The sequence below is a fragment of the Podarcis liolepis genome (assembly GCF_965112155.1).
Source record: "Podarcis liolepis genome assembly, chromosome: 10".
Classification (NCBI taxonomy): Eukaryota; Metazoa; Chordata; class Lepidosauria; order Squamata; family Lacertidae; genus Podarcis; species Podarcis liolepis.
Window position 1 is genome coordinate 31,640,352 of NC_139562.1, and position 27,741 is coordinate 31,668,092.

Below are 27,741 nucleotides of genomic sequence, written 5' to 3' on the forward strand. Positions count from 1 at the left end.
CTGGCTAGCTAATGTTTCAAACTGGAAAAGAGAAAACAGCATCTCTTCTATGTGGCAAAAGTAGTTTCGCTTGGGAATCCACGGGCTGTTTTTAATTTGAACACATTGTCTTGCTTCTATTACATGAAACACTTCTGCTGAGGAATTGCCTTTATCCATTATGTGTGACCCTCTTAAAAAGCTTTTGAATGGTCTTCTTTTTGGGGGGGAGGGGGCAGGAGAGCAGGTGGGGGAAGAGGCAGAAGAAGTAAATCTGCTGCTAAATCTTCACCTCTGTAAGCTAACATGACCTTTCAGTTGGCCAAGTGTGCAGAATAGAGGCCACAGGACTCAGCCAATATTCGGGCAAAATGACACCAGTCGAATCTGATCCATTGGGCAGGTATGTATTCTAGAGATTCAAACCGTGGCCACGAAATATCTCTCTGTTGAGAAGACGACAGGTGAAGGGTTAACTTGCAGCAGCAGCCACACACAGCAAAGGGCTCTCCTCTCTCCGCCTGCCAGCTCCTGGAGACTAGCAGAGAGTTAAGGAGCTGGGAGTCTGACGTCAAGAGGGCCAGAATAGAAGACTCTATTTATAGGGCTGTTCCAAAGGGAATGGGAGACGCACAGACAGAGAGATTGTTCACTGGCTTGTGCTTGCAGGGTTGTTTTCTCTGTTCTTAACAGTGCAGGCAGCTGCCCCACTAGCTGGCACAGCTGCCTTGTTGGGAGGGAAATGGGCTCTCTCCACTGGCCACATTTGGTCTGTATGTCCTCCCCATTCCTTTCCTACACAACCTCATAGAACGGTTACACATCCTCCTAATATAATTCATTTAGTGTCCAAATGCAGTACTGGTACTTTCAGTATATGATAAATCTTTTTCAGTGAATAATTCCTAGCATTTTATCCTGTGACCTACAAGTCTTTAACCCTTTCCCCAAATGCATGGGGACTGGCAGTGGTGAAAGAAAGGTACTCTGTTTGGAATCCGAGGTGTTCTTTACATGTTCTGAGGCTGTGATCTGGTACTGAAAACAAATACTTGCAGGTAAATCCATCCCGGTCTTGATTCATGTCAATATTTGCTCATATTCCCAGGAAAGAATTGCAAATTCTTTTGGGAACTTAAATTACCTGATTCAATGTTGTTGCCATGTTATCTGTTTCCTTGTCTCCATGGGAAAGGATTGCTAAAAAAGGAAAGAAAAAATAGGGGCGGAGGAGCCCTCAGGCATAACATCTGTGCAACCAGTCCTCTCTCCAGGTTATAAGATTTATGCAAAAGCAAAACACAGAGTCCTGTGCCCTGTGATACCACTGTTGCCATTTACTTCCAAGCTTTCAGTCCTATCGTGGAGGATGGCACAACTGCAAAATGCCCTAGCTTGAACACAATGCTCCTTTGATATTTCCCCCCACAAAGTTCCAATCCTAAAGATGTATTTACTTCTCTAATCTAGGAATAATCACTGTGCTACTTTCAGTCTCTCCTCTGCAGCATTTTGAGTATGCATAATCATTGCGGAGTTCTGTTGTTGCATTCCCTTTTGTGCTTTTTGGCAATGGAACAAAGAAGTCTTTCTTCTCTCCTAGTTATCTGACGTATGAAGCAGAAATGTGTGTTGTGATCTTCATTTCCACCTAGAGATTGTAGTATCTTTTAACTGGAACATAGCATGTCTAGCCTTTACACACACACACACACACACACACACACAGGAGTTTATAATCTCTGCAGCAATCTGTAATACCAGCATCTGGGGCTGGATTTGGGGCACATGCAGCAGCATTTGTGATGTCAATCTAATTTCTGAATGAGCGTAAAATGGTTGCAAAACCATGAATCCTATAGGCGCCCTTGTCAATCAGTCATGGTTGATGGCAGCTCCCTTTACTTCCTGCAGTACAGTCATTACACATTACAAAACTCAAACTGACACCAAAACCAGCATCCCCCTAATTTTCAGCTTAGCCAGGGTCCAATGTCATCACAATGTGTGAATACCCACCTCATTAGATCACATCACTGGATGGTGGGGACAGGAAATGCACACTGTAATGAAGCCCATCCATGTTGGCCAATGGGCAAGGGTGATGGGTGTTGCAGTGCAACTTTTGAAGGAACACAGGTTCCACACCTCTTCCTCAAGGACTAACAAATTTATAAAGACATTATGCCAAACAATTATTTGTTAGCTTTCCTGCAAATCCTCCTAAAAGAATGAGGAGTACACAATAGACCGGAGACAAAGCTCAGAGGTAATCAGAAAAATATGTAAGAGATCCATTCTTCTAGTTGCTCCCTAAAATTCACAAGGAAAGCTTCTCTTTGCTAAAATAAAAAATTCCTTCCAGTAGCACCTTAAAGACCAACTAAGTTAGTTCTTGGTATGAGCTTTCGTGTGCATGCACACTTCTTCAGATACACTTCTTCAGATACATGTGTATCTGAAGAAGTGTGCATGCACACGAAAGCTCATACCAAGAACTAACTTAGTTGGTCTTTAAGGTGCTACTGGAAGGAATTTTTTATTTTGACTATGGCAGACCAACACGGCTACCTATCTCTTTGCTAAGTACACCTGTTGTGTCAAAATCAGGATCTATTTGGGGGCTATTTTGTAGCCTTTCTTGATTCCTTTCTACAAGATTTTATGCAGTAGAGCCCATCATTTATTTAAGATACAAAACATTTTATCAAGGCAGTGGATTGTATGCCTCCACTTACATACTGATCTGAACACTGCTGCTGCATGCATTTGGCATTGTGATGTGATGGCACCAGCAAGCTGAGACAGATTCCTGTGGGTTGTGCATCCTCTGCCTCCTGCATAAGAGAAATTTGACTTTCCTTGGAACTCTGGAGACACATCTTGTAGATGGCAGTCAGAGGCCACATGCACACCACATATTTGTAGTGATATTATGCCACTTTAAACAGTCATGGCTTCCCGCAAACAAAGAATCCTGAGAAGTGCAGTTTGTTAAGGGTGCAAAGAGTCATCAGAAGAGCCACATTACCCCCACAGAGCTACCATTCCCTGAGAAGGGAAGGACTGATTGTGCTGTAGGGAATTGTGATGCTGAAAGACTACATGGCAGCAGTCTACACGCATCGTTCCAATCATTAACCAAAAGAATTGGAACAACCCAGCAGCTTCTATCCCATTTGTGGTTGTGTTTGCTGAGCACAAGTTAAACGTAATAGTATTGCTTGCTGGGATATAAAGCACTTCTCCTACTCATGATTTATGGATTGAAGTTTTAAATATTAACACAACATAAATAGGCCAAATAGCTTTTATCTTCACTGACTCAAAGGCTCTTCTTTAAATGAACATAAAATCCTTCCTTTTGTAGATAAAGATGCCCATCTGTATTGCTCGTGAATCAAGTTTCATTTACTTTGAAAAACTTAAATCACGTTTGCCGTGCCGGGAGGACAGTAACAAGCAATGATACTTTTTCTGGAGTCAGATACAGAAACCTGAAGGTTGAATTGAACTTTGCTTATTATCTCTTGTTTTGTCTCTCCGGCCGCACACTTCCCATTCTGTCATTTGTTGATCTCGGGGGGGGGGGGGGGCGCAAAGTTTGGCCTTTTAAAATTAACGGTTATATCCCACCATTCCTCCAAGGAGCTCAAGGCAGAATACATGATTTCTCTTACCTGTCACCCCCACAGTCGATTTTAGCCTTGCAACCACTCTGTGCTGTAGGTCAGGCTGAGAGACCACCAGCCCTAGTGTTTCACGACCAAGTAAGGATTTGAACCAAGTTCAGCATCAGTGGACTGTCCTAGTCCTAGTCCAGCATCATAACCATTACACCACAAGAAAAGCCCGCTGGGCCAGAGCAGTGTCCCACCTAGTTCTGTATTGTGTTCTCAGTGTGGACAACCTATGGGCAGCCTGCAAGCGGGTTTTGAGTGCAGCTCCTGCAGTTTCCAGCAACTGGGTATTCAGAAACATACCGCCTCTGGCAGTGGAAGTAGAGCATAGACATCAGGGTTAGTGGCAACTGGTGGCCAGCTTTATTCTCCATAAGTGTGTCTAGCCCTCTTCAAAAGCCGTCCACGTTGGTGGCCATCAACTGCCTCTTGTGGGAGCAAACACACTGGCTCTTGCTAAAAACAGGGGGCTTTATGGAAGCAGGCCTTAATGAGAACATTACTCTTTGGACATGAGTACCCCATCCTCACGTAGGGACGCGGGTGGCGCTGTGGGTAAAACCTCAGTGCCTAGGACTTGCCGATCGCATGGTTGGCGGTTCAAATCCCCGCAGCGAGGTGAGCTCCCGTCTTTCGGTCCCAGCTCCTGCCCACCTAGCAGTTTGAAAGCACCCCTAAGTGCAAGTAGATAAATAGGTACCGCTTTATAGCGGGAAGGTAAATGGCGTTTCCATGTGCTGCGCTGGCGCTGGCTCGCCAAAGCAGCTTCGTCACGCTGGCCACGTGACCCGGAAGTGTCTCCGGACAGCGCTGGCCCCCGGCCTCTTAAGTGAGATGGGCGCACAACCCTAGAGTTGGACCGGCAGGGGTATCTTTACCTTTACCCCATCCTCACAGGACGTGGGTAGTGCTGTGGGTTAAACCATAAAGCCTAGGGCTTGCCGATCAGAAGGTTGGCGGTTCGAATCCCCACGATCGGGTGAGCTCCCATTGCTTGGTCCGTGCTCCTGCCAACCTAGCAGTTCGAAAGCATGTCAAAGTGCAAGTAGATAAATAGGTACCACTCTGGCGGGAAGGTAAACAGCATTTCCATGCACTGCTCTGGTTCGCCAGAAGTGGCTTAGTCATGCTGGCCACGTGACCTGGAAGCTGTACACTGGCTCCCTCGGTCAATAAAGCGAGATGAGCGCCGCAACCCCAGAGTCGTCCGCGACTGGACCTAATGGTCAGGGGTCCCTTTACCTTTACCCCATCCTCACAATGCTGGGATAAAGAAAAATAGAACCTTGCTGCAACTGTGTTACATCAGTGACATAATTTCACATGGTTCCTAAAGCTAAAGTAGAGCAAGCCATCTCAGCAAAGGAACACATTGGCCTGCTTTTCAAATATGCTGATCCTTTCAAAGGCAATGAGCCCTGCAAGTGACTCTGTGCACTTGCAAATAATAATCAGCAATTTTTTAAACGTGCAATTGCCCCTGAACCTACAGCTGAGTGTTTTTCCCTTATTTACAGCCCAGGTTTTGTTCTCACTGGGAATGACTGCAATATTAATTAATGCTAGCCATTCATTACGGAAGTCAATGAAGTTAAAGGAGAGAGAAAAACTAGACGAAATTGTTTCTGATAAGCACAAAAGGTTGTCTAAGGTGACCACACTGTGAGGTCAGCACAGCAGAGGTGGGGAGGAGCAGGAGGCCTGGAAGCGTAACCCCTCCAGCGAATTAGTGGAGGGGTCAGGGTGAACGAGACTCATTCAGCTTAAGTTGGAGGGCAGCCAGAAAAGCAGAGGTAAGAGCACAGACAGGCACTTAAGGTTTTAAGGCTGGCTATCCTTGGCCCAGGCCTTTCCTACTTGCCTGTGTTTTTGTTGGCAGACTTAACATCCCCCCCCCCCCCGCAAACCTGCATTGTAGGGTATAGAATTATCACACTCCTGAGCAAGAAACATAATGTACAGTGGGGAAGAGGAAGGATGTTATGGAACTTATCTTGTTAACTGTTCATTTATACAAGAGTCATGCAATGTGTGCATTAGCCTGAACCATAACCCTTGAAGGTGGGGCCTGATTCAGAGGGACCATGTGTATTCTGCCACTTATCCAGCCTATGACATGCCATGGCATTCAGGAAAGACAAAACTAACCTAGAGGTGCCAGGAGACCAGCTCTGCCACAGGGAAAGGGAAAAAGGAACATTAAATCAGCATCCCAGCATGTAGCCTGAATTGGTTGGGGGTCTTGCACATCTAGCAAGCCTGCTTTTCCCCCTGTTAATTGTTCTGCCTTTGCCCACTCCATACTTCCAACAAGTCCAGCCAGCAAAGTTGGCATTGGTACATTCTGAATTGGAGAAATGCAAAGGTTTACACTTTGTGGAAGCCACATCACCTTTCTAGTGCCTGCCTGCTGTTTCAATGATGTAAAGGGAGGGATCAGTCCGATTCTGATCTGTGTCAGTTTCACATACGCAACTCTGTTCCACCCTGTTTTTGCATTAGAATGCAAATTATGAAACTGTACCAATTCATATTTAAGTATACATACTTGACTGTGTTTTCTACACAATAGGTGAATTTCTAAATGCATCTTCCCTAAAAAATATTTCATTTTCTTATATTTGGATTCCACCATGACGTACATGAAATTCTCAGAAAGCCATGTTGTCTATCAATGAAGCCTGTAGGAAAGCATTCTAAATGGCTGCTTTACAGTTGCAAAAACTCCACATTGTGGAAGCTCAAAGTTAAAACCTGAGCCTCTTCCTTAACAGTGTAACTGACATTTTTACTCTGGTTTTTTAATTAGTAGTAGCTAACTTGGAATTTGGTATGGATCTTGTTATGTTTTGTAAATTGAAAGTTTTAACATGACTGATACTGCTAATATGTACACAAACTCTGAACTGATAATGTAAAAGCCAGCAAACTTAAAAAGTAAAAGCAGTAGATAGCCTTATTACTATTTCTCTGGGTTTTTTACACCAGCCCCTGTACTGTTTGGGAACAGCTCAAAAATCTTAAGACATATCGCCACATCAAACTCTTCTAGCTACAATGGATTATTTAGCAAAATCTGGGCTTGCAGTGCTGTAGAATGCAAGGCCCTCTGTGAAGCTGTGATTTTCCAGCTGCTACGGTGTGTGGGAAGCATGTATCTCCTATTTAAATCCAATAATCTAAATAATTGAGGCTTCAGCAGTCCTACGTTCCAATCCACTTTCTCCAGGCCTGTTGCTCTGTCTTCACATCTTAAGCATTGCAAGATCAGCCTTCTTTTCAGTTCTCCGACAGCCCTCCCTTGCCCTTCATGGATGACTCATGCTGTAAGTTGTTGTTGCCCTAAGAGGGAATGACAGCAAGCAGAAATACCAGTGCTGTTGACATTATAACCCATGTTCAGGTAGGATCCCTCCCTCTCAAATGACTCAATATTTCAAATTCTCTTAACATGGGAGTCCCCTGTGATGAATGTCTAACCACCACCCCACACCCTAGCTTGGGAGAAACTATCCAGGAGTTTCTGGAGACATGTTAGAACTTGGTGCTCTGGCTAGGCTACCAAAGCACTATTGTGACCAAACTTGGTATAGTTTGTTACTTAGAGGAAGGCGCTTAACTTGAAGGAAACACTTTTCCTTTTTTAGGTGCTCATAATAGTGGCTCCTGCCAACCTAGCAGTTCAAAAGCACGTCAAAGTGCAAGTAAATAGGTACCGATCCGGCGGAAAGGTAAACAACATTTCCGTGTGCTGCTCTGGTTCGCCAGAAGCGGCTTAGTCATGCTGGCCACATGACCCGGAAGCTGTATGCCGGCTCCCTCGGTCAGTAAAGCGAGATGAGCGCCACAACCCCAGAGTCGGCCACGACTAGACCTAATGGTCAGGGGTCCCTTTACCTTTTAATGGTGGCTTCTTAAGTGCTGCATGACAAATACTGTACATTCTTTACAAAATACTGGTTTTCTAACCATTGCATGCAGCTACAATCAACACTCAAGCAACATTGAAACCATCATAATACACTTTGCACACGTCAGAACAACAAATCCTGAAGCACTGGGCCAACTGAACACTTAAAACAGTCTGCCACAAGAAGCCCCTAGTGATGATTGCTACTGCTACCGAAAAAACCAGTTTTGTTTAATCCAGGAATAAGGGCAGTGTTGCGGATCCTAGTTGATTTCTGGACATGTCTCACCTTACAGGCTAGCAGGGGTAGTAGTATTACAAAACTCCAGTGCAACATTATTTTCTGAGTTCTTGGTTGGCATAGCATTATGTAGTAAAATGCTTTCATTTTATTCATATAATTAGGGCACTTTTTGTAATTTTGTTACGGTTAACTTTGCATGCTCCGGTAATCACTAGCACTTGTCATGCTGCCATGTTTTAAATGCTATTTGGAAGCAAAGCGAGTATTTTCGCAAACCCCTCCAATTGCATTTACCAATAGCATTTGGAATAACCAATACACTTAAGGGTTTTCTTATATAAGGCAGAAATTTTAGAAAATGTTGGTATCCTTTAAGATAGGTGTTGCCTCATACACCCGACTTACTTCTAATACACAAATGTTAAGTCAAATTTCACTGAATTCAGTCAAATTTACTTCCACATAGAAACATTGTGGTAGAAACGTAGTCCAATTAAAGATGTAATAGCCAGGAAAAGATCATGGTGCTAAACAGCATTTTCTGCTTTATATACGGCTTCCAGTGGCTTCCAACCATACTTTGGGAGATTTCATTGTTGCAACATTTCCAGTTGTCATCCAGGTGGCTTTCAGCAGGTATCAGTCACGTCTGGTCTGTGCTGTTTCTGCAGTGAGCTCCTCACTCACCCTGGGGATGTCTCAAAAGAGCTGAGCCTGTCTTCAGGACATTTACTTTCTGGCTTTACACTACTGCACCCATCTGGAGAAATGTCCCTCCCAATCCCCCCAAAATCTATTTCCCACCCTTACAAACCCTTAGTGCCCTTGCACAAACAACAGGGACAAGAGGCTATTATATATCATGCTTTTAATACAAACTTAAAAAAATCTGGAACAATAGAAACTGTACAGATTTGATCAACCTTTGTTTTTTTTTAACTAAATCTCTAGACACGCCAATGTCCTGTTCCAAAATATTGCACAACATTCTGAATACAAAACTCTGATTGTATTCCTCCTTCGCTAGAGAAAAAAGAAAGAAAAATAATGAAAACCCCCTCTGGATCCCTACTCAATGGCCCCCTGCATGTAAGAACCAAAAAACCAAACAAGAACAGCATGGACCTCTGCATTAAAAAACATACATAATTCTGTCCTCTTTGTGTCCATCCATACTCCAAGATCACACGTTGCTGATTCGCTCTTCAAAAAGGGTCAGGAAGGAGGGAAGCGAGGGGAGAAAAGGAGCTTTCACTGCTGCTTTTTTAAAATTTTCCTGAAAAAATATTTTTTTCTCTCTCCTCTAAGAAAAAATCTTGAAAAGAAAAAAGTTCAATTTTTTTTACGTTAGAAATATACATATATTATATATACCTCTTACATTTTACAAATGTAGCAAATTATTCAATATAAACGGACAACAAAAAAATTAACACAAACCCATAAAAATAAAAGTTAAAAAAAATCTCTTTTTCTTCCTAAGAAACCAGGTAAATTAGTGCAGGTTTTAAAAATAAAATTGAAGCTGAACGTCTAACTCTTGAGACAACAAGACCAAAAAAGAGGCCGTGAGTTTCATTGTCGCCAGCACTGGAAATGCTTCTGAAGCACGGTATGTGTTCCTTTAGGAAATACAGAGGTTGGTCCTTCCCCTTTTCCTCCTTATGAACGCAGACTTCTTTTCAAAAAGCAGTTAACAGGATAAAGCAGTGTGAAACATCACATGTTGCAGGTGCTAGTGAGGTTCTCTCCCTCCCTTCAATATACTTAAGCCTGAGAAGGGTACATAACCCCACCCAAGGCAGTGGCTCAGGGCAGCTTTCTGCTGCATGTGGAAGTTCTCGGCGGAGATTATGCTGGGCAGATAGGGAGCCAGCAGCTCTCCTAGGGAGGAAGTCCAGTGTAAAAGCATGGCAGTCTACAGTACATGTTGAGGGGAAAGAAGTGGGTGGCAGTGGTAATGTTGGGAGTGGGGGTGGGGGGAAGACAAACAAACGTGTTTACTGAAGAGGTCTAACGTGTCTTGTTCAGGTTTAGGACTTCTAGCTTCATGAAACTTCACCCATCACATTACTGCCCAATAGTATCTTCCCTCCTCAACCCCTTAGTGGCTCACAGAAAACAGGCAGAATGCAAATAAGTTTTTTCTTTTTTAGTGTCCTTTTCCTCAGCCCAGCAAAGAGGCAGGGGTAAGAAGGGGTACAAAGAAACAAAAAGGGGCTCAACTTGGGGATACCTAGAGAAGATCTCATGCATAAGCCACATCACTGTGGCCTGGGCAGGAGACATTTCCCATCAATTTCACCGAATGATCTCTAGTGCATCAGAGTTAGGCATCCTTCACAGGAGGACAGATGCTTGTAGCAGTTAAGGCTCATATACAGTCCTACAGGGAATCCTCAGTTTAGCTTAAGTGGAAACGCAAGTCTCCAGGTCAAGTCACTGGAGAGCTCTAGAATTGTAGCTTATTTATTCAATATGACTTTGCCAGAGAAGGTGCAAAAGCAACACTTTATACACGCTCCAAACCATGCTGTTTGGGGGTGGGGAGCAGATAGTGATGGTAGAGAGAATATGCCTAGAGTATGTAATCCACAGCCACATCTATGTTATCTCCCCTGAAGCACTCTCTCACCCCTTATCGCCATAGAGAAGTAAACTTTTGGACTCCGTAATTATCTCACAAGGCATAGATGGGGAAAGGTTTGCCAATCATCTGCCAAAAGAAAAGAAAAACTCACTCTTGAAGGCCACTACTGTCCCTGTCTTCCAGGCTGTCCTCTCATGACAGAAAAGGGAGATGCAGGGAATACCATTAGGATTCCTAGTTCAATAGCAACAATAAGGAAGGAGAGACTCTACATTCTTATCAGAGAACACTTTCTTCTCACCACATGTTGAGCAACATTCTACAGCAAGCCCACTTCATTCCTCATGCAGAGTCTCGAAATGGAACAAGTCCAGACTGGACCTGATATGTGGGGCGCTCTTCCGTACAGGAATGCCTGCTTCCTTTCAAATGAAAAATCATAAGGTTTTTGGTCAGAAGTCTTAAGAGACATGAGATTCAAAGTGCAAACCCTCATGCTATTCATCCAGAAAGCAGTCTGCACTGTAACTCCCTCTTCCCTGCCAAAAAGTAGTGCTATCATAGTCAAGAGCAGGAAACCATTCTTTCCATGAGAATTAGTAACCAAATGCTCGGCTGTCAACAGAAGAGCTCAGAACCCCATAAACCAAGGCAATTGGTCCAGAGGAACATCAATGGGGGCTGCTCAGGCACAAAAAAACCCTGGAAGGCCAGCTCTCACTCCTACCCTTGAAAGAGAGTGCAATATACATGGATCAATTTTTCTCACAAGTCAGAAGTGTTTGCATCTAGAGTCCTATTTATACATCGTAGCATTAGCAGCTGACACGGGATCTAAGCTTCCCAAAAGAGTACATCTAACTCCAGACTCTTAAGGGGGCTAAGGGGAGAGGAGGTGCTTACAATGGAAAACTGTAAGGGGGGGGGGGAACCTGTCCCAGATGCTACAATGCTGCCCCTTCCAGCATTCCCCTGAAGCTAGAGGGGCTAAGGCCTTGCCATCACCAGTTAGCGCAGGAAGAAACAGAAGCTGAGAACTTTGTTCTACTCCCATTTTGCAATAGGAATACAAAAACTGAGTTATGAGAAATGAATACATTTGCTCCACTGTCTGGGCCTCTCATCACACATTGAGAAGCCCAGGCCTACCCTAGGAAGTGCTTGAGACTTCACACATCCAGAAGCCGTCTAAATCATCCCCCATCACTCCAAAACAGGGAGGGGGGGAATCAAGGTATCTGGCTGTGAGGGACATGACAGTACCCTGAAAAATGCCATCCTTGCAGTAAGAATATTTGAGAACCAGTTCCAAGAAGCAGCATGGGACATAATATAAAGTGGCTCTGGCTCCCACCACTGCTGGGCTGGAACAATAACCTTCCTCATTAAGTGTACAACAACGGATAGGAAAGAGCACAGGAAACAAGTTTAAAAAAATAATCAGTGCTTCAGCAGCGCTTCCTGGCATGACACAACGAATCAGGATTTGTCTCTTTCCAAGAAGCTATATTTATAAGATTTCAAATATTTCTAATTATTTTTTCTCTTTTTTTGGAAGTTATTTTCCCCAGAATACTCTCAAGGTGGTCAGTTGGCCAAAACCACTGGCTGGAACGACTGGCTGGGATACTGCATGGCGTTCAGATTGTAGCTGAGTCCTTCCACGAAGGGTGTCTTCTCCAGAAAGAGGCTGTTGGTGCTGCCCCCAAAGACCTGAGCCATGTCAAAATTGCCGCTGCCGCCACTGGCACTGAATTGGGATGCAGGAGGCATGCCGCCGGCCTGGTTTTCGGTGGCTACACCATCAAAGAAGAGGCTGCTAGCTCCTGGCGATCCACCATTGTAAACAAACTCCTTGGCATTGGGGGAGAGCTGAGATTGAGGGGCCGAACTGCCCCCGATGAAGTTCAGAGAATGCATAGACAGGGAGAGACCTTTGTGCTTCAGCAGGCCATTGGTGGGCGACCTGGCTAGGCGCTGCTGCTGCTGTGGTGGAACCCCTGTGCCACTGGTGGCTGCTCCAGCTCCTCCGCCTTTCTTCATCTTGGTTGAGCCAAACTTAGTGGCAGCAAAAGTGGCAGTGGTGAAGGTAATGGGCTGGGCAGAGCGAGGGATGAACGTGGGGCTGGGTGACTGGCCAAACGATGGGGATGGAGAATTGGACAAGGAGTTGTCCTGGCTGCCAATGGGGACGAACACCTGAGCGTCAGGATTGAAGCTGCTCTTGATCTCCTTGTCCAACTCGGCTGCACTGCAGCCCTCACTGTCATCTAGATATAGAACCTTGACAGACCCTTTCTCACCAATCTGGTAGGAGACCTCAAATGGGTCAATCCAGACACTCAGTTCTTCAGGAACATTGGCCCGCACATCCTCTACAGCCAGCCCACTCCGCTTGGCTGCCATCTCGACTACGGGGTCCACCGTCTCCCCAATGTGAACACAGCGGTAGCCAGAACCCTTCAGGGGCTTCTCTGGGTACCAATGGCCTTCATATTTTTTCTTCAGCAGCCGCTCTAGCTCTTCACCAAACAAGTCGGCCCGCCTCCGTGGAAGCTTGTTGTACAGATATGAGATGATGAAGTTCAGAGCAACTTTGATCTCCAGATGCATACTCCCTTCACAGCAAGCAAGGTAGGGCAGTATATTAAAAATAGACAGCGGACACAAACATAGACGGATTTTGGCTCCAAACAATTCTGAAAAAGACAAAGAGAAATGAAATGTAAGGTGGAAATGTTGTATCTTTAATACTGTTGCAGCACAATAGTTATACTTTTAGTTGCAGAAACCGATTCCTGAGAATTCAACATCTTAACTGGCAATAATAAATAAAAGACTGTGCAAAGTGCATTTGCACCTTGACGATTGTAAAGAAGAATATCCCTTTATGCGTTTAACACATACACATTTCTCTGGTTCATTTCTCTGGTTCTCTGTCAAACATTATTATTTATTAGTTTATCTCTAGACCACTCACCAGCCAAAAATTGCAAGGTGATATACAACATAAACAGCTGTAAAACTACACAATAAAAAATATGATAGATCCTTTTAAAAATCACATTAAGTTAAATGTTATAAAGTAAATCAAACCAGCAAAATATACACCCTTGGAGTGCCTGAACTTCCTTCAAGAGCCTCAATAAATAAATAAATATGTATTTTTTAAAGTGCCTAAAATTGCTAAGGAGATCAACTGCACCTCCAATGGGAAGGATTTTCATAACTGGGGTGCCACTAAAGAGAGGTGTTGCTATCTGGACAATGCCATTGATAGCACCACTAGCAGAGCTTTCATGTAGTTGCTACTGTCTTAATGAGTCAAAGTTTCATTTTAAGACACTGTGCAAAGCAGATCAATACATTTCAAAAGACAGAAACTAGTTTAGTGGTGATTCATCCCATTGTAACACCAGCGATCCTTGACACTGTAATATTAAATATATAACAAAAAGCTGAAAAGGTGTTTCTTCTGAAAATAGCTTCAGAAGGTCAACTCAGATAAACAGAAGATAATCCTGGATGGAACTAGCAGTAGCTTCTGATCCCAAGTGATATAAAAACAAGGCATACGTTCATCAGGAAGACTCAGGAAGGTTAGTACTATGTGGCCTGGAAGAGAACTTTAGGTCAGGCTTTCCCAACGTGCTGACCTCTAATGTTTTGGTGTACAACTCCCATCCATCACTGACCACTGGCCAGTGATGAAGCCCAAAACACCTGAAGGACAATAGATTATGGAAGACTGACTTAGGTTCGCAAACACCAACTTTTCTTCTTTATCCCCCAGGTTTTTTTTACTAACATTCTAGGAGACCTCCAATCATCACTCATTCTATTAAATACAACTCTAAATGCCCCAGAAAAAAATAACAGAAAATGAAGGATATTTAAAAAGAAAGCTGTATGTATTATCTTGGCAGCTTAGCAGGATAGAGACTAGCTTTTTGCTTCCTTAGGATCACCTATAACATGTGCCTACTAAAAAGCAAGGGCAAAGGATACACTCCAAACTTCTGGCATATATGTCAAACTGCTTCTTCTGGTGTGGTGTTTGGAGCTAAGAAGAAATCCTAGCTTATCCTGAAGAAGGGACAAAGAAGGAACTAACTACAGCATTAGGAACAACCAAGGAAGCTACTGGATAAGTTTCCATCTTACGTGCCATTTCTGAACATTTGTGTCAGCTTATCTGCCTACAATGTTTGAAACTGCCCTGGTGTATGAACAGCTGGAATTAGACAAAATTGTGTGAAAGAAGGAATTAGCACACAATGACTGTACAAACTGTACACAGGTAATATACTGAATTTTCTACCAGAAGATGTAGTGATTATAGGTGGTGATTCCTTAAAACCAGGGTTGCAGTCGCCAAAAAGAATGCCTGGTTGCCATTTTGGGGCCAAACAGCTTGAAAGTTGTGTTTTTCAAAATGATTTTTTGGTTCCTGAAATTCATTTTGATTGTGCAAATAAAATATAATGGATAGAATTCTACAGGATGTGTTGCAAGTGTGTGAAAACATTCAAGACCCAAGGATTCCCAGGCATGCATCTCCAGATGAAGATGGCAGGCACCATCCTGGCGCCCGGGCATCTTCACCTGGCTGCAAGTGGCTGATAGCCAGCTGCAAAATGCACCTGGCAAATTTCAAACACTGGCCACCACCAGTATTTGAGAGAGTAGACAGATTCATGGAAAGCAGCCCCATCAATGGCTACTAGTCATGATGGCTGTATGCTGTTCTCCAGGATTAGAAGCAACATGCTTCTGAAAGTTGCTGGGGAACAAGAGCAGACTATTGGACTTATGCTGTATTTGTTCCCATAAGCATCTGGTTGGCCACTTTAGGAAACAAACTGGATTTGATGGGTCTTTGGTTTGAACCAGCAGGACTTTGTGTTATTGTGTTTCACTAAAGCGTTAAAAAACAAAACTCTGCATTAAGTATGTCCACAGAAACCTGCCGATTCTATGCCTGCTATATTATCAAGTTGCAGCAAATAACAGAAGAGCTCTCTTTAAAAATTCCTCTGAATAGTTGACCATGGCCTGACCGCTAACAGCACAGCCCAAGACCTTGGAGCTTGTTTTTCAGGAGTTACTAAACCGTGAGAAGTTTTATCACAGCTATTTGAATGTGCTTCTTAAAATGGAAATTGCCACAGGAGAAATTTGAGTAAGGCAAATTTCTGAAAGGTCAACTAGAAGCAGAACATTTTCAAGCTAGGCAGTCAAACAAACTCTTTAAGATGGAGCCTTCCAATGGATTTCTGGCTAAAGAACTATTGTTAAAGCAATGATCCTCAAATTTCTCCCCCCCCCCCAGAGCCCCTGCGGGTCTTGGCAAACCCCTAAATTCTGTTTATGCCTCTTGCAGCAATTATAATTATTTTTAATTTTATTATTACATTTGCATACTACTATTTGTCCAAAGATCACAGGGCAGTTCACAACAGAATGCACTGTGCTAAATACTGTATGATTTTTAATTGTATTTTTATTGCTTCTTCTTTTCTTATATTGTTATTTTGTTGTACTACAATTTGAATTTCATAGGATTCTATAGAATTCCGTCACCAGCATGCTGTGGAACACCTGAATGATATTCAGTTTGGGAACCCCTACCATAAATCACACAATCAGCTTGGAACAGAAGCTCATGTGCAAGTTCAACCCACACCACCCTCAGTAAACAAATAGGCTTACTTCTGCGTTTATTCCACATATAGCAAAGTTTCAGTCTGCTGTACTGAAAGCTTAGCAAACTTGAGAGGGTAATACATGACTGGCATTAAGAGACCTTATATTTCTATAAGGATGCCACATTTTGGAAACTAGCTACTATAATTCAGATCTGATTGTATTTCTTTCTTTCTAAAGGGACGCAAGTATGTTTTCAGGAAATAAACTGTTTTTGCTTATGTACATGCTGGATGCCTTGGTCAGAATATTAAGTTACGGCTCACTTCAGAGTAATTATGCACAGGAGTAAATACCACCAAGTTGAAAGGGACATACTTGCAGTTAAGTGTACAAAGGATTGCAACCTTCAGACCTAAATACCACTGTCCTGATTGAGGGGTGCTCTTTCATAGTATAGCTTTAAGACAGGCATCTACAGCTGGAGAATGGAAAGACAGGCGCTCTTTCTCTCTCAGGGAAATGAAAGGAATGTATTACTTTTCTTCAAGCAGAACTTTGATGGTTGTCAGTCTTCAAAGATAGTACGAAAAACTACAGATATCTAATCTATATCTTTGGATATACCATGCTGCATTTATCACTACAATGATAAATTAAACGTTTGTGTTATAGCATCTATACAAATAACAATAATCAAACACTAGCTGACCCACATAATTTAGCACAACAGTCTAAATTATTTTAGAAAAAAGGTCCACCAAGGAATATAAATCTAGCTTACATGTCAACAAAATAAGCTTTATATCCATCAGGATTCAGTAATCCCTAGGCTGTTAATATGGCAACCTACACAGGGGACGACTGCAGGTGGCAAAGCATAACAGTCAATACGGAATCCCTTGTTTTCTCTGCAGAACTTCATCAATAAAGGTGCACGTTACCTCAGGACTATGGTTCTGAAAATGTCAGAGGCAAGTAGCAATTTATTTTGCACGAGACAATTACAAGCACATGACACAATGTGGAATAATGAGCTACACGACATTTGCCTATGATTCGATGCAAGAACAATCTCTGGCATTAGGGCATAATGTCTCAGTAATACAGGCATTGTCAAGGTCCATCACTTGCACATGAGGAAATTCTACAGTGGTCCAGTCATATTGAGTAAATACTTTAAATAATGACCTTGTTAGCTAGGTTTCTGACCCTTACACAAAATACGGCAATTATTGGGGGGAGGAAAGCGGTACGACGCTGGCTTCATAAAGCCATCATTGCTTTATCCCCAATATAAATCAGAATCTTATAATAGTCTCCTAACATTTGATTGCAAGCCACACCCAAGCAAAAGAGCAACCTTCGATTCAGTTGACCCCACCTCACCAATGCACCCAATTGCAGAGGATAATCTGAATTAAGTACAGATGCAATACAAATCGACGGTGCCTGGGGAGGGGCAAGCCCGAGGAAGACACGTTCTCGATCCACGATTGCACAACCCACTCCCTCTTCTGCCAAAACCTCCTGCGTCTGTGGGCGTTATTTGCACCGGGCACCTCCCTCCCAGGCCTCCTCGCGAACGCAAAACTGGCATTACCGTCCCGCACGGGGACCTGCTCTCCGCCCGCCTCCTGCCCCACAACTTCAATAATCGCCTGTGCCAAGGGATGAATGACCCAGCCAAGGAAGCCTCAACACCCATTAAGGTTGGCCCCCTCCCCTCGCTCTGCCTCGACTGGAGTGTCCCGGGAGTTGTACTACGTAGCGAGCCCTGCTGCTCTCCTACACAAGATGCAGCGCCTGGGCGAGTGACCTACTTTGCCTTTTAACTACCCTTCTCAATATGCTTTGCGCCAAAGCTGGCCCAGACAGCGAGCGCCTGCTCAGTGGAGCACGGCACAAAATTTTCCAAGGCGCATGCGCTCTCTGTGCTCGATTGCTCAACGCTTCTCCCCCCCCTCCATCCCCCCCCCGGCCTCAACATGCCATCTTGCATTGTTGGATTTCTATGTGGAATAACTAATTTCTCGGCCTCTTTCTCCCCCGCGCGGGGAGGCGGCTTGCGGGGCGGGAGATGGATTAAGCGGAGGAAATTTCAATCAGGGCTTATTGTTACGGTTGCAACTCACATCTGCTCCTGCTGGGTAGCTCAGAAGTAGACAACATTCCCCCCCCCAAAAAAAGACACACCAACACACACACACAGGCAGAGCTGCTAGGCCTACGAAACGGAGACTTGGCCAGGCGTCCTTGCAATACTCGAAAGTAAATCCCCCGCTAGTTCAAGTGCGCTTTGAAACTGACAGCCAAGGCACCAAGCCGGGAGATGCGGCCCGCACTGGGGGGCGAGGAGGAGGAAAGGCCGCTTCCCCTGTTCCCTCCCCAGCCACCAGCCGGCCTCCGCCTCCCCTCCCCGAGGGATGCACGCACCAAAGAACCGCTTGCAGCCTCCTCTTCCTACAGGGAGCCCCCCCACAATATGGGCGGAGGCCGAGGAGAAGAGTAGGCCGAGTGAAGGTGATCTGGCCCTGACCTTTACCTCCAGGCTCTGGGCTCTCCCTTCAGGGCCGCCCAAGCTTCTGGGTCACAGGCGCCCCCGCCCCATAGCCGAGAGCTTTTCCTCCCGAAATCCCCCTTCTCAATAATGGGGGGCGCGGAGGTGACACCCCAAAATTAATTTCGAGGGCAGTGCACAAATGTGGCTTTGGGCTCCAAGCCGCCCCAGGCCCGCACCTGCAGGGCCCTCCGAGGCAGATCCCTGGGCCTAATTTACCTCACAGGGTGGCTGTCACGATGAATGAGAGGAAGGAGACGGCCAAAGGCCCTTCCCACACCGAAAGCTGCTCCCAAAACCGAGTCCAGTGCTGCCGTTTTGTTTTCCTGAGCCTCCCCGCCTCCATCCCATTATTAAATCACTGCGGGAAGGAGAACAAGTTCATCATCCCACTTAAGCTGTGGGGCTGCGGGAGGCTGGATTTCTCCCCCCCCCTCCCCTTTACTCCACACTATAATATAAATATATCTGTATTTGCTTTGGTTTAGGTCTGCGTTTGTGACATAAGAAATCCTAAAGAGGCCCCCGGGGCTCTATTCCGAGGAGGGAGGGGGAAAGAAAGTTCGAGCACAAAACGGGCTGGAACCATCTTTTTTCCTGACAAAAGCCGAGCTTTTGAGTATTGATCCGGATTGAGCGAAACAGAAACCATCTTCTTTCTCGCTTTCTCGGGTCCCAAAGATCCCCCACGGCCACCCCTTTCGGTCCAGCCCTGTTGGTCTTCTTGTTGTTGTTGTTGTTACCTCCACCACCGTTTACATTCTTAAAAAGGATCGAAATTTTCTCCCCTAATTCACCCGAACCCGGGAGGAAGGCAGAGAGGAGGGTTTTTTGCACGATAGGTGGTCCAAGGACTCGATCCTCGCGAATTACCTGAGGGATCTGGGGTGGCTGTTGTTGTTTGTTTTTAATCCACTCCGGTAAAATGAGTAGAAACAAAATGGTGAACCGGGGACATTTTTCAATCGTTCAACCCAAATGACTTTCAACCTCCCTTCACCACGAAATGAAAAACATTAATATCTTTTGGAGTGGGGGGGGGGGGGAGAGTGCCGTGTAAGAGACACAGCGCTATTAAGACTAAGGCAGGGATTCATTTTTTTCCTCCTTTCTTTTAAAGGGGCAGAGCAGATCTGCCTACGATGATTTGAGTAGAAGCCAGCCCTTCTCTCCTTGAGAGAACCAGAAGCGGAGTTGGAAGACTGGCGGCTTCTGAAAATCTTATTAGCACAATGCGATTAATTCGTTCCTTAAAGGAATATACGAGGCGCAAGCAGAACCCCAACGAGATAAGCCGGCGTGCGGAAGAAAAACATCGTTCAAGAAAATATTTAAATTGTGTGACTATGGAAATCGTTCCTCTTCCTTTGCCCTCATCACCCCTCAATTCTAGCAATAAGCCATCACTTACTTCTTTTTTTCAGCACCAGGTGAGATGGTTTGGTGGCTTCTTTTTCTTTCCAGGGTGTTTCTTGGGAGTTCCTCTCTCACAAAGTGCTGATATGGTGGTGGGCGTTCGATTTTTTTTATATAAAAAAATTAAATGGATGCTGTTTTAGATAACTTCTCCCCCTTCTACAGGCCCAAACAGAAGCGGGGTGGGGGGATGTTGACTGGGGCGCCCCCTACTTCCTTCCTTCCCTCCCTGCGCAGGGAACCTGAAGCCACCCTCTCCCTGGCCCAAAGTGAGCAAAGTAAATGAAAAGTTTCACCCTTAGCAACCCTGCGCATGGATATTCCCTTCCACACCCAGGGTGACGCGTCCTGCAAAGGACAAGGAAGGGGAGGGGAAGGAGGGCAGGCTGGAACTACTTTCCCAAACACTGGTTTTAAATTAACCCGTTCTGCGCCGGGCGCGTTATATTATTGTTTCAGATGCTTGGAAACGCCTCCCGTAAAGAAACTCCGTCATTTGCCACGGATATTTATTTATTTATTTTGGTACGTTTTAATGAATTTCCCCTCTTCATTCTGTGACAGGCAACAACTTGTATTCAACCCTTCAGAGAACCCTCCTGAGAACAAACCAAGGAAATTTTAAATAGATTGGACCCCCTTTACTTACTTCCGAGTAAACCTACATAGGCTTAGGCTGCATGAGAGATCAAGCTTTTATACTGAAGACTTTGCCCCTTGTAATCTGAGTTAATTAATCTGCAATAACTACCAACAAGCTTTCTTCCATACACATAATCATTTATGGAGACAGAAATGCTCCCCGCCCCTAAGGATGTGCTGAAGGTGGGAAAATTCCACATTTCCCACCCTTAAGCCTCACTAATGGTGTGAGTGGGTGGTTAGCACCTTTCACCACCAATTAGTCAATGTGAATATAGAGACAAGGGTTGGTAATTATATTTGATTCTACTCTGCTATCTTCAGTTAGGGCTGAGAAAGATTTCAGACTAAAGCCCTGGAGAGCTGCCAGGCAGTGTGGATAATACTGAGCTAGATGGACACATAGTCTGATTGGATATAAGGCAGCTTCCTGCCTCTGACAAATGAAGCAAGAAATATTGTATAGCCTGGTGGTATCTATGCATGTTTATTTGGAAGAAAAACCCATGATATTCAGCAGTGCTTACTTCTCCAGTAAGAACCGTAGCTTTGAAAAAATATACACCTATTCTGTACCTCCTACTTTACTCCATTAAATGCTGAAAATGTTTGTATGTCATCATACCAATGAAGGATATTTGAATTAGACTGAAACTGAACAATCTCTCCCCTTCCCACTGAACATTTTGGTTCACCCAGTCCTGTAACCCTCCTGTCTGGTGCTGTCAGATGCCAACTCCAGCCTCAGACGGCACAGCCAACAGACAGGGGTGATAAGTGATATAGTCCAGCATTAGAAAAATGCTCACTGCAGGGTCAGGCCAAGACATTTTGCAGCCTGAGGTGCAGCACAAGATGGTGCACTTCCATTTGATATACACAATGCAACTGGACTGGTAGCTGGATTTTTTTTCATCACAGGCCAGGGGGCAGTGGCGTCCGCCACACCTGTGGGAACCAGGTTCATTTAGGGCGGCCAGGCCATGTGGCAGGCAGAGCTCTGGCATCCAACAGCGAAGAGTGGATCTTGGAGCCAGGAGGAATGCCTGTGAGGCTGGCTCTGCTGCTTCCTAGCATCTGCTGCCTCATATGGCTAGTGGTAAGTGTAGGCCCTGTACAAAAAATGGGTTCTGTGCTTAGATTTTTAAAAAATAAACATGCTGCAGAAATTACATTTTATAAAATGACAAGCTAAACATGTTTAGGATGGATTTGTAGATTAGGGCAACAGCGCTTGTACCACGGAGTAGGACCACTATTTGTAAACACATTATTCAGTTTGGTTAAGAACTGCTTAATGTAGGTTAATTCTTATTATAAAATATGTACATAATTTTAGTCCACTAAATCAAAATTGTGTTGCTTTCCTCATTTTCATAAGTGATGGGCTTTTTTCAACCAGGACAATGATGATAGTAGCAGCTGGCTTAATTATGCCATAAAAGTGTTTCTGTGAGCTGATTCAGTGAATGGAGGATTATAGTCGAAATTTTGTTCTTTTCGACTCAATTGGCTCTTAGTACCTGTTTATATTACATTTACCTCTCAGGAAAAATCCACCTGCACTTTAAACATACAATATTTTGACAGGTGAAATTGACACTCTATAATACTTGTCTCTGTAAATCAAATTAAATACTCTGCACTGCAGATTTCACTCATCCTTTTCCATGCATTGTTCCCAAACATTAAGTGGGTGTAAGTGGGGTAAGCTTTTAAATTCCTTGTGGCCATCCTAAGGAGAAACCACTCTGAGGAGGCTGGGAGAGCAATTTCAAGCCATCTTTTTAAGCCATCTTAATTATGAAGTTCCTCTCAAACCTCTGCATGGCAAGAATCTTCTTTAAAGAACAGTAAGATAATTTCCTGCCCCATTGCTTTTGAGGGTGTTCTACAGAATAGGCTTACCAAGAGAGAAACCCTATACATCGTGTGTACTCAAAAGCAAGCCCCATTAAGTTCGATGGGACTTACTCAAAAGTAGCGTTTTCCAGACAAGTAGCTATGTTAGCTGGTTCCTGCAAAAACATCGAAGAACCCTGTGGCACATTAAAGGTAAACACATTTATTATGGCATGAGCTTTCGTGAAAGAGAATCCGTTTCATTAGATGTAAGAGTCCACTCCTTTGGTGTGCAACCGATAACTTGTCTATATCTAGCATTGGCAAAGTGGTGTTGGTGTGGAATCGGAGACAAAAACCTATTTGGCTGTTGTTCCTGTAGCTCTTTCACGGAGTCATGCCCTGCTAAAATAGTCTTGTCATAGCAGGAAATTGGATCCCCGACCATAGGATCTTTCAAAAAATGGCAGCTGTTAGTTTCTTTAAAAGGGAGAGAGAGAAGGGAGGGTTTGCCCTTGCCTGGAAACCGTGGGCTAAGACTTCACAGCTCTGTGGGAAGCTTAAAACTATCTGCTTTTTGAGTGCATGAACTTTCTTAAGAGCTCACTTAAAATGCGTGAGGTAGTCTTGACCCCTTCCCCTTCAATCTATGGAGAGGGCACTCAGAGGCACATTGCGCAGTCCCAGGATACGCTCTCGCTGCACAACAACCCAGACCTTTTGCTGGCACGGAAAACAGATCCTGGGGCTGAGGGATCTCTGCGATCCATTCCCCAAATACCGTCCCCCCCCCCAATTTTCTTGGGAGTTATCCCCGTGGTTAAACCAGACTATTGAGATCTGCGTGTGCGCGAGCGTGTCCTATTCGTCGATCGACAAACCCAATTTTATTTTTTTTTCGTTGGAATCCGAGCGTAGAATATACGTATTTATTTGTAACACGGTGGCATAAGGGGTTGGCGTGCGCCATCAGATCTCCCCACTGGCTGCCTTGCGTTAAGGCACGCGAACTGCAGGCTGCACAGAAGCGCACCTCTATTTCCCTGTTTATTTTCATCCTTCAAATGCCGGAGGGTATGCAAATCAGCTCACAGCCCCTAAACAAAACCCCACAAGGCACGGATGTCAGATGGCATTTTAACTATTCATGGAGCACGTTTCCCCGCTCTCAATTGCAGGTGCTACTCCGCATGATTCAGGGACTACTTTTTCAGCACTGCGCCTGTGCATTTGCTTTCGTCGACGTAACTTCAGACGCAAGCACTGAGATAGGCAGAACAACCTGCAAGGTGTAGGAGCGCAGGCTGTTCTAAAAATAACAGCACCATGCTAGCAACAGCCTTCCCATTGGCTGGAGTCGTTAGGGAGTTTGGCCCATTGGTCTGCTGCGTTAACCAGTAGGCTAAAAGCAGGGTGGGGTCGGCTAGGTTTGTGTGTAAAACTGGAAAGGCAACAAGGTTGCTGGGAAGTGTAGTTTTTGCCCGTAGGTTCTCTAGGCCTGAAGTTGCCAAACGAAGGTTAAAAACAAGACTTAAGGAACAATGTGAAGCTGTGCTGTTCAAAATAAGGGATGTGTTGTATTTTATCTGCTCCCATGGACAAATATGCTGCTTAGTTTGTGTCTCCATAGAGCATTTCATTGGTTGTTTATAGGGAGGTGTAGAGACACATTCTGTGCATCTAAACCCCTATTAGCTATGGAAATTATTCTATGTTTTTCTTTTTCCTGTCTGTATAGCACACAAGCAGGAAAGCAGGACAGGTTTAGACTGCCCTGTATGAACCATTTAGGTCTTATAGTAGATAAAGTGTCTCTCTACTCCTTATTCCTCCTATTCACAGTTAAGCATGCGAGAGCTGCATTTACTACTTACAACAAAAGCCAGGGGCTTTGGCATAGTCCTAAAGCCAGCAGAAATATCTTCTACAGCATTCATGTTACTGATTTTTATTGTATGTTAATATTTATTTATTACACCTCTACTAGAAGCTCCAGAGATGTAAACAAGCATATAAGTACAATTTTGGCAGTCACATAACGAGTGTAATCCTAACTGCGCTTACTCGAAAGTCCACATTTCAATGTGGCTTGTTTACTCAAAAGCACAGTTCAGTATTGAGCTGTAAGGCTGCATTCTTAAATATACATGCTTGGAAGTAAACCTCACTGAAATTAATGCACCTGCTAGGGGCATACCATGGATGATTAATTAATATGAAATGAAATATTACTTGTATCAATAGGATAATTTGCCCTATATTATTAAAAATAAATTTGACATGTTTTAAACCTGGATTACTATTCCTGTTCTTCATTGTGCTGCTCATCTCCATTCCACTCAGTGGGACGTTTGTAGTTTCCTATCCATAGTAGGAAAACTTGGTGGATTGTGCCCACAGTGAACATAACAGCTCCACCAGTTAAAATAACAATGCATTTGTCCAACAGGATGTTAGCAAACCTGCTAATCCAGACAACAGAAAAGTAGGACAGAATTTATATACAGTTATACCAATTTGACTTAAATGAGACTAAATATTATGTCCCTATCCTAAACACACTTAATGCAAGTCTTTTTAAGTTCAAATCTCATTGTCCAGAAGACTAAATGGAGCGCTCAAAAGGATATGTTTTTCAGATTTCATATAATCAACTCAATCTACATCTAGTAAAATGAAATTACAGCAGCATTTCTATACACATTTACCTGGAAGTGTCTTATTGAATTCAGTGGGACCTCATTTGTTCCATAAAAGTAAATGGACCTTAAGCTCATTTACAGCACAGTTCTATTAGAACTACTGTATCTTAAATCCTGGAAGCTCATATAATTAGAATGTAATAAATGTACAGCCCAGTATGCAATCTAGCATAACAGGTTATGTTCTATATGTAGGCTATATGATCATCATAATCGTTATGTATATTAATAGCAAACTCAGTTGCTGAGTTACGACGGCTATGTAGCCAAAATGGGGCTACTGAAAAGACAAGAAGTAAAAATATAAACATGCTTGAGAGAACCTGAAAATAAGCAAAAGTAGGGAAAAATAATTATATAAACTGTAATAACATTTTGTTGCAGGCCCCACTTGTAATATCATATTCTTTTGCCAGCATATTTGGTTGTTTATTGGGAAGACAATGTTCCAAATATTTAAATAAAGGCAATGACACCCAGAACTGTCCACTGACATACTATGTAGAGATGCCTCAAGCATTAATTTTTCCATGGTTCATGTGCTCTTTTTACAAAGGTGAAATATAATATTCCAGTCATCTATGCTATACTTGAAGGAATACATGCACCCTGAACCACCATGCATGTTTATGAAAAAACAGATCCTTGTATATTCAGTAAGGCTTGCTCCACAATACATTGAAATGCAGCACACACGTCTATTCTCAGATATATCCGTCAATTATTGCATCTATATTTCCATGATCTTTTCATCATTCGTATCCATTTGGAACCAGTCAGGGAGAATTAGGAAGACAAACTGAAATAGAAAACATTTTCAGCAAAGACACACAATTTATTATTAAATCCAGCTATTCCTTATTTTGCTTCTAGTAAACCAGCCTTACATTAGACTGACCAGTCCAGTTTCAAACTGACACTGCAATTTATGTAGCTTTTCTAACAGTGCAATATCCTATACATGTCTACTCAGAAGTAAACTTCACTGACTTCCGTGGAACTTATTCCTAGGCGAGTATAGGATTGCAGCCTAAGATTACATTTTAATTGATTTTAAATTGGATTAAATTGTTTTGCACTTTTTAAAAATTTCCCAGGCACATGGGCAGCCCTAATGGTATTTTATTATATTATTAAATCAGTTTTTACTATTTAGTAATTTTATTATTGTATTTTTTATCTGTAAATTGCTTTGGAACTTTTTAGTGGAAACCAACACACACATTTAATACACTTTAAAAATAATCCAGAAAACATAGTTAATATTGCTGCCAATGACTGAATAAATCCTATTCATAGGAGAGGAAAAACATTCCTTCCACCATACTAGCTTTGCTGTGAGTTTTTAATACCAAGAAAGACCAGTCAGTCTATAATTAGGTGTAATGAGCACTTACTCATTGCCCAGCATTCTTTACCTTTACATCACCTGACACTTACAACCCAAGGAAATTAGTTCTTTCCTGCCTTTCAAATGAAGAAACAGTTTGACAAGGAGCAGTTACTCACCATGAAGGTGCAAAACACAATATATACTACAAAGTCAGACTTATTCATCTCAAATCATCCTCCAATTTAGTTCTCTTTATCTTAAGACTGAAAGGTGAGAGGTGTGGACTTTTGTGAGGGGAGGAACAAGTCATTCTCCTCCACCCTCTTCTTGATTAATGGCATTAATAGGGCACCTGTGGCCATCCAGATATTATTGGACTACAAATTCCATCCCTCCTGATGATTGATCGTGCTCACTGGGGATGATGGGATGTAGGCATCCAACACCATAGATTCCTCATCCCTCCTTTATGTCTATTTCCCTGAGCTGACTTACCAAGCTGGAAATCATGGGGCCAACTCTGTTTTTCAGTGTCTTTATGCCTTCCCTCAAGTGCTCACCTGACTTGGGAAAACTTGACCAGGTAAGATAATTGCTTCCTTGACAAGGATAGTTGGGATGGCAAAGTCTGAGAAGCCATGAGACAGAAAACTACTGAGTTGATCACACCCATTTTAAGATGGTTACATGTAAGACTCAGGAAGATGATCAGGCATGTGATACACATGATTAAAGCATATTACTAACGGGCTATTATGGGCCACTCCAGGTCTCCTCACATGAGCAAATTTCAGCTTAGTAGGTATGACTCCTTTCTTGGCCTAAACAAAACATTGCAAGGTTTATTTTCATAGAACTTGGCCAGCTGTGCATCTAATGGGACACAAAGGCATAGATGTGAACATAACAATGCATTTTAAGCAGGGCTAGCTGAAAGGTACATAATATATTCTCAACACCAGAGAGCACAATTTACACAGACCTTCATACAAGTTTTGTTGTGTGTGGGGTTTTTTTGTTTTTACAAATTGTATTATTGTAGGACCAACATGAGTTCAGCATCCATACCATAAATATTTGCTTCATTCTTTCTATACAATAATCTCACAAGGCAGGCTTTGGGCTCCATTTTCAGAGGAAAAGCCAGGCTGAAATATAGTGACTGGATTTAGGATTGGTAAATGCAGGCTTGAAAAA

General features: G+C 43.4%; 1 protein-coding gene across 3 annotated transcripts; it reads right to left on the reverse strand.

Moving 5' to 3' along the window:
- Positions 1-8,664: 8,664 nt before the first annotated feature.
- TOB2 (transducer of ERBB2, 2) lies at positions 8,665-20,365 on the reverse strand. 3 transcript variants are annotated; one of them, XM_083462607.1, is made up of 2 exons: positions 20,021-20,365; positions 8,665-13,102 (listed from the first exon to the last, which is right to left on the reverse strand). In XM_083462607.1, exon 2 carries the CDS (start codon positions 13,014-13,016, stop codon positions 11,991-11,993), a length of 1,026 nt encoding a protein of 341 aa, XP_083318733.1. In that variant the 5' UTR covers positions 13,017-13,102; positions 20,021-20,365; the 3' UTR covers positions 8,665-11,990. The 3 variants fall into 3 exon arrangements, with proteins under 3 accessions (XP_083318733.1, XP_083318735.1, XP_083318734.1); XM_083462609.1 differs by lacking the exon at positions 20,021-20,365 and adding an exon at positions 19,483-19,913; XM_083462608.1 differs by lacking the exon at positions 20,021-20,365 and adding an exon at positions 18,829-18,952.
- Between the last annotated feature and the right edge of the window lie 7,376 nt (positions 20,366-27,741).

Coding starts and splice junctions, on each gene's coding strand:
- TOB2 (XM_083462607.1), bottom strand. CDS start 13,016: ATGCATCTGGAGATCAAAGTTGCTCTGAACTTCATCATCTCATATCTG.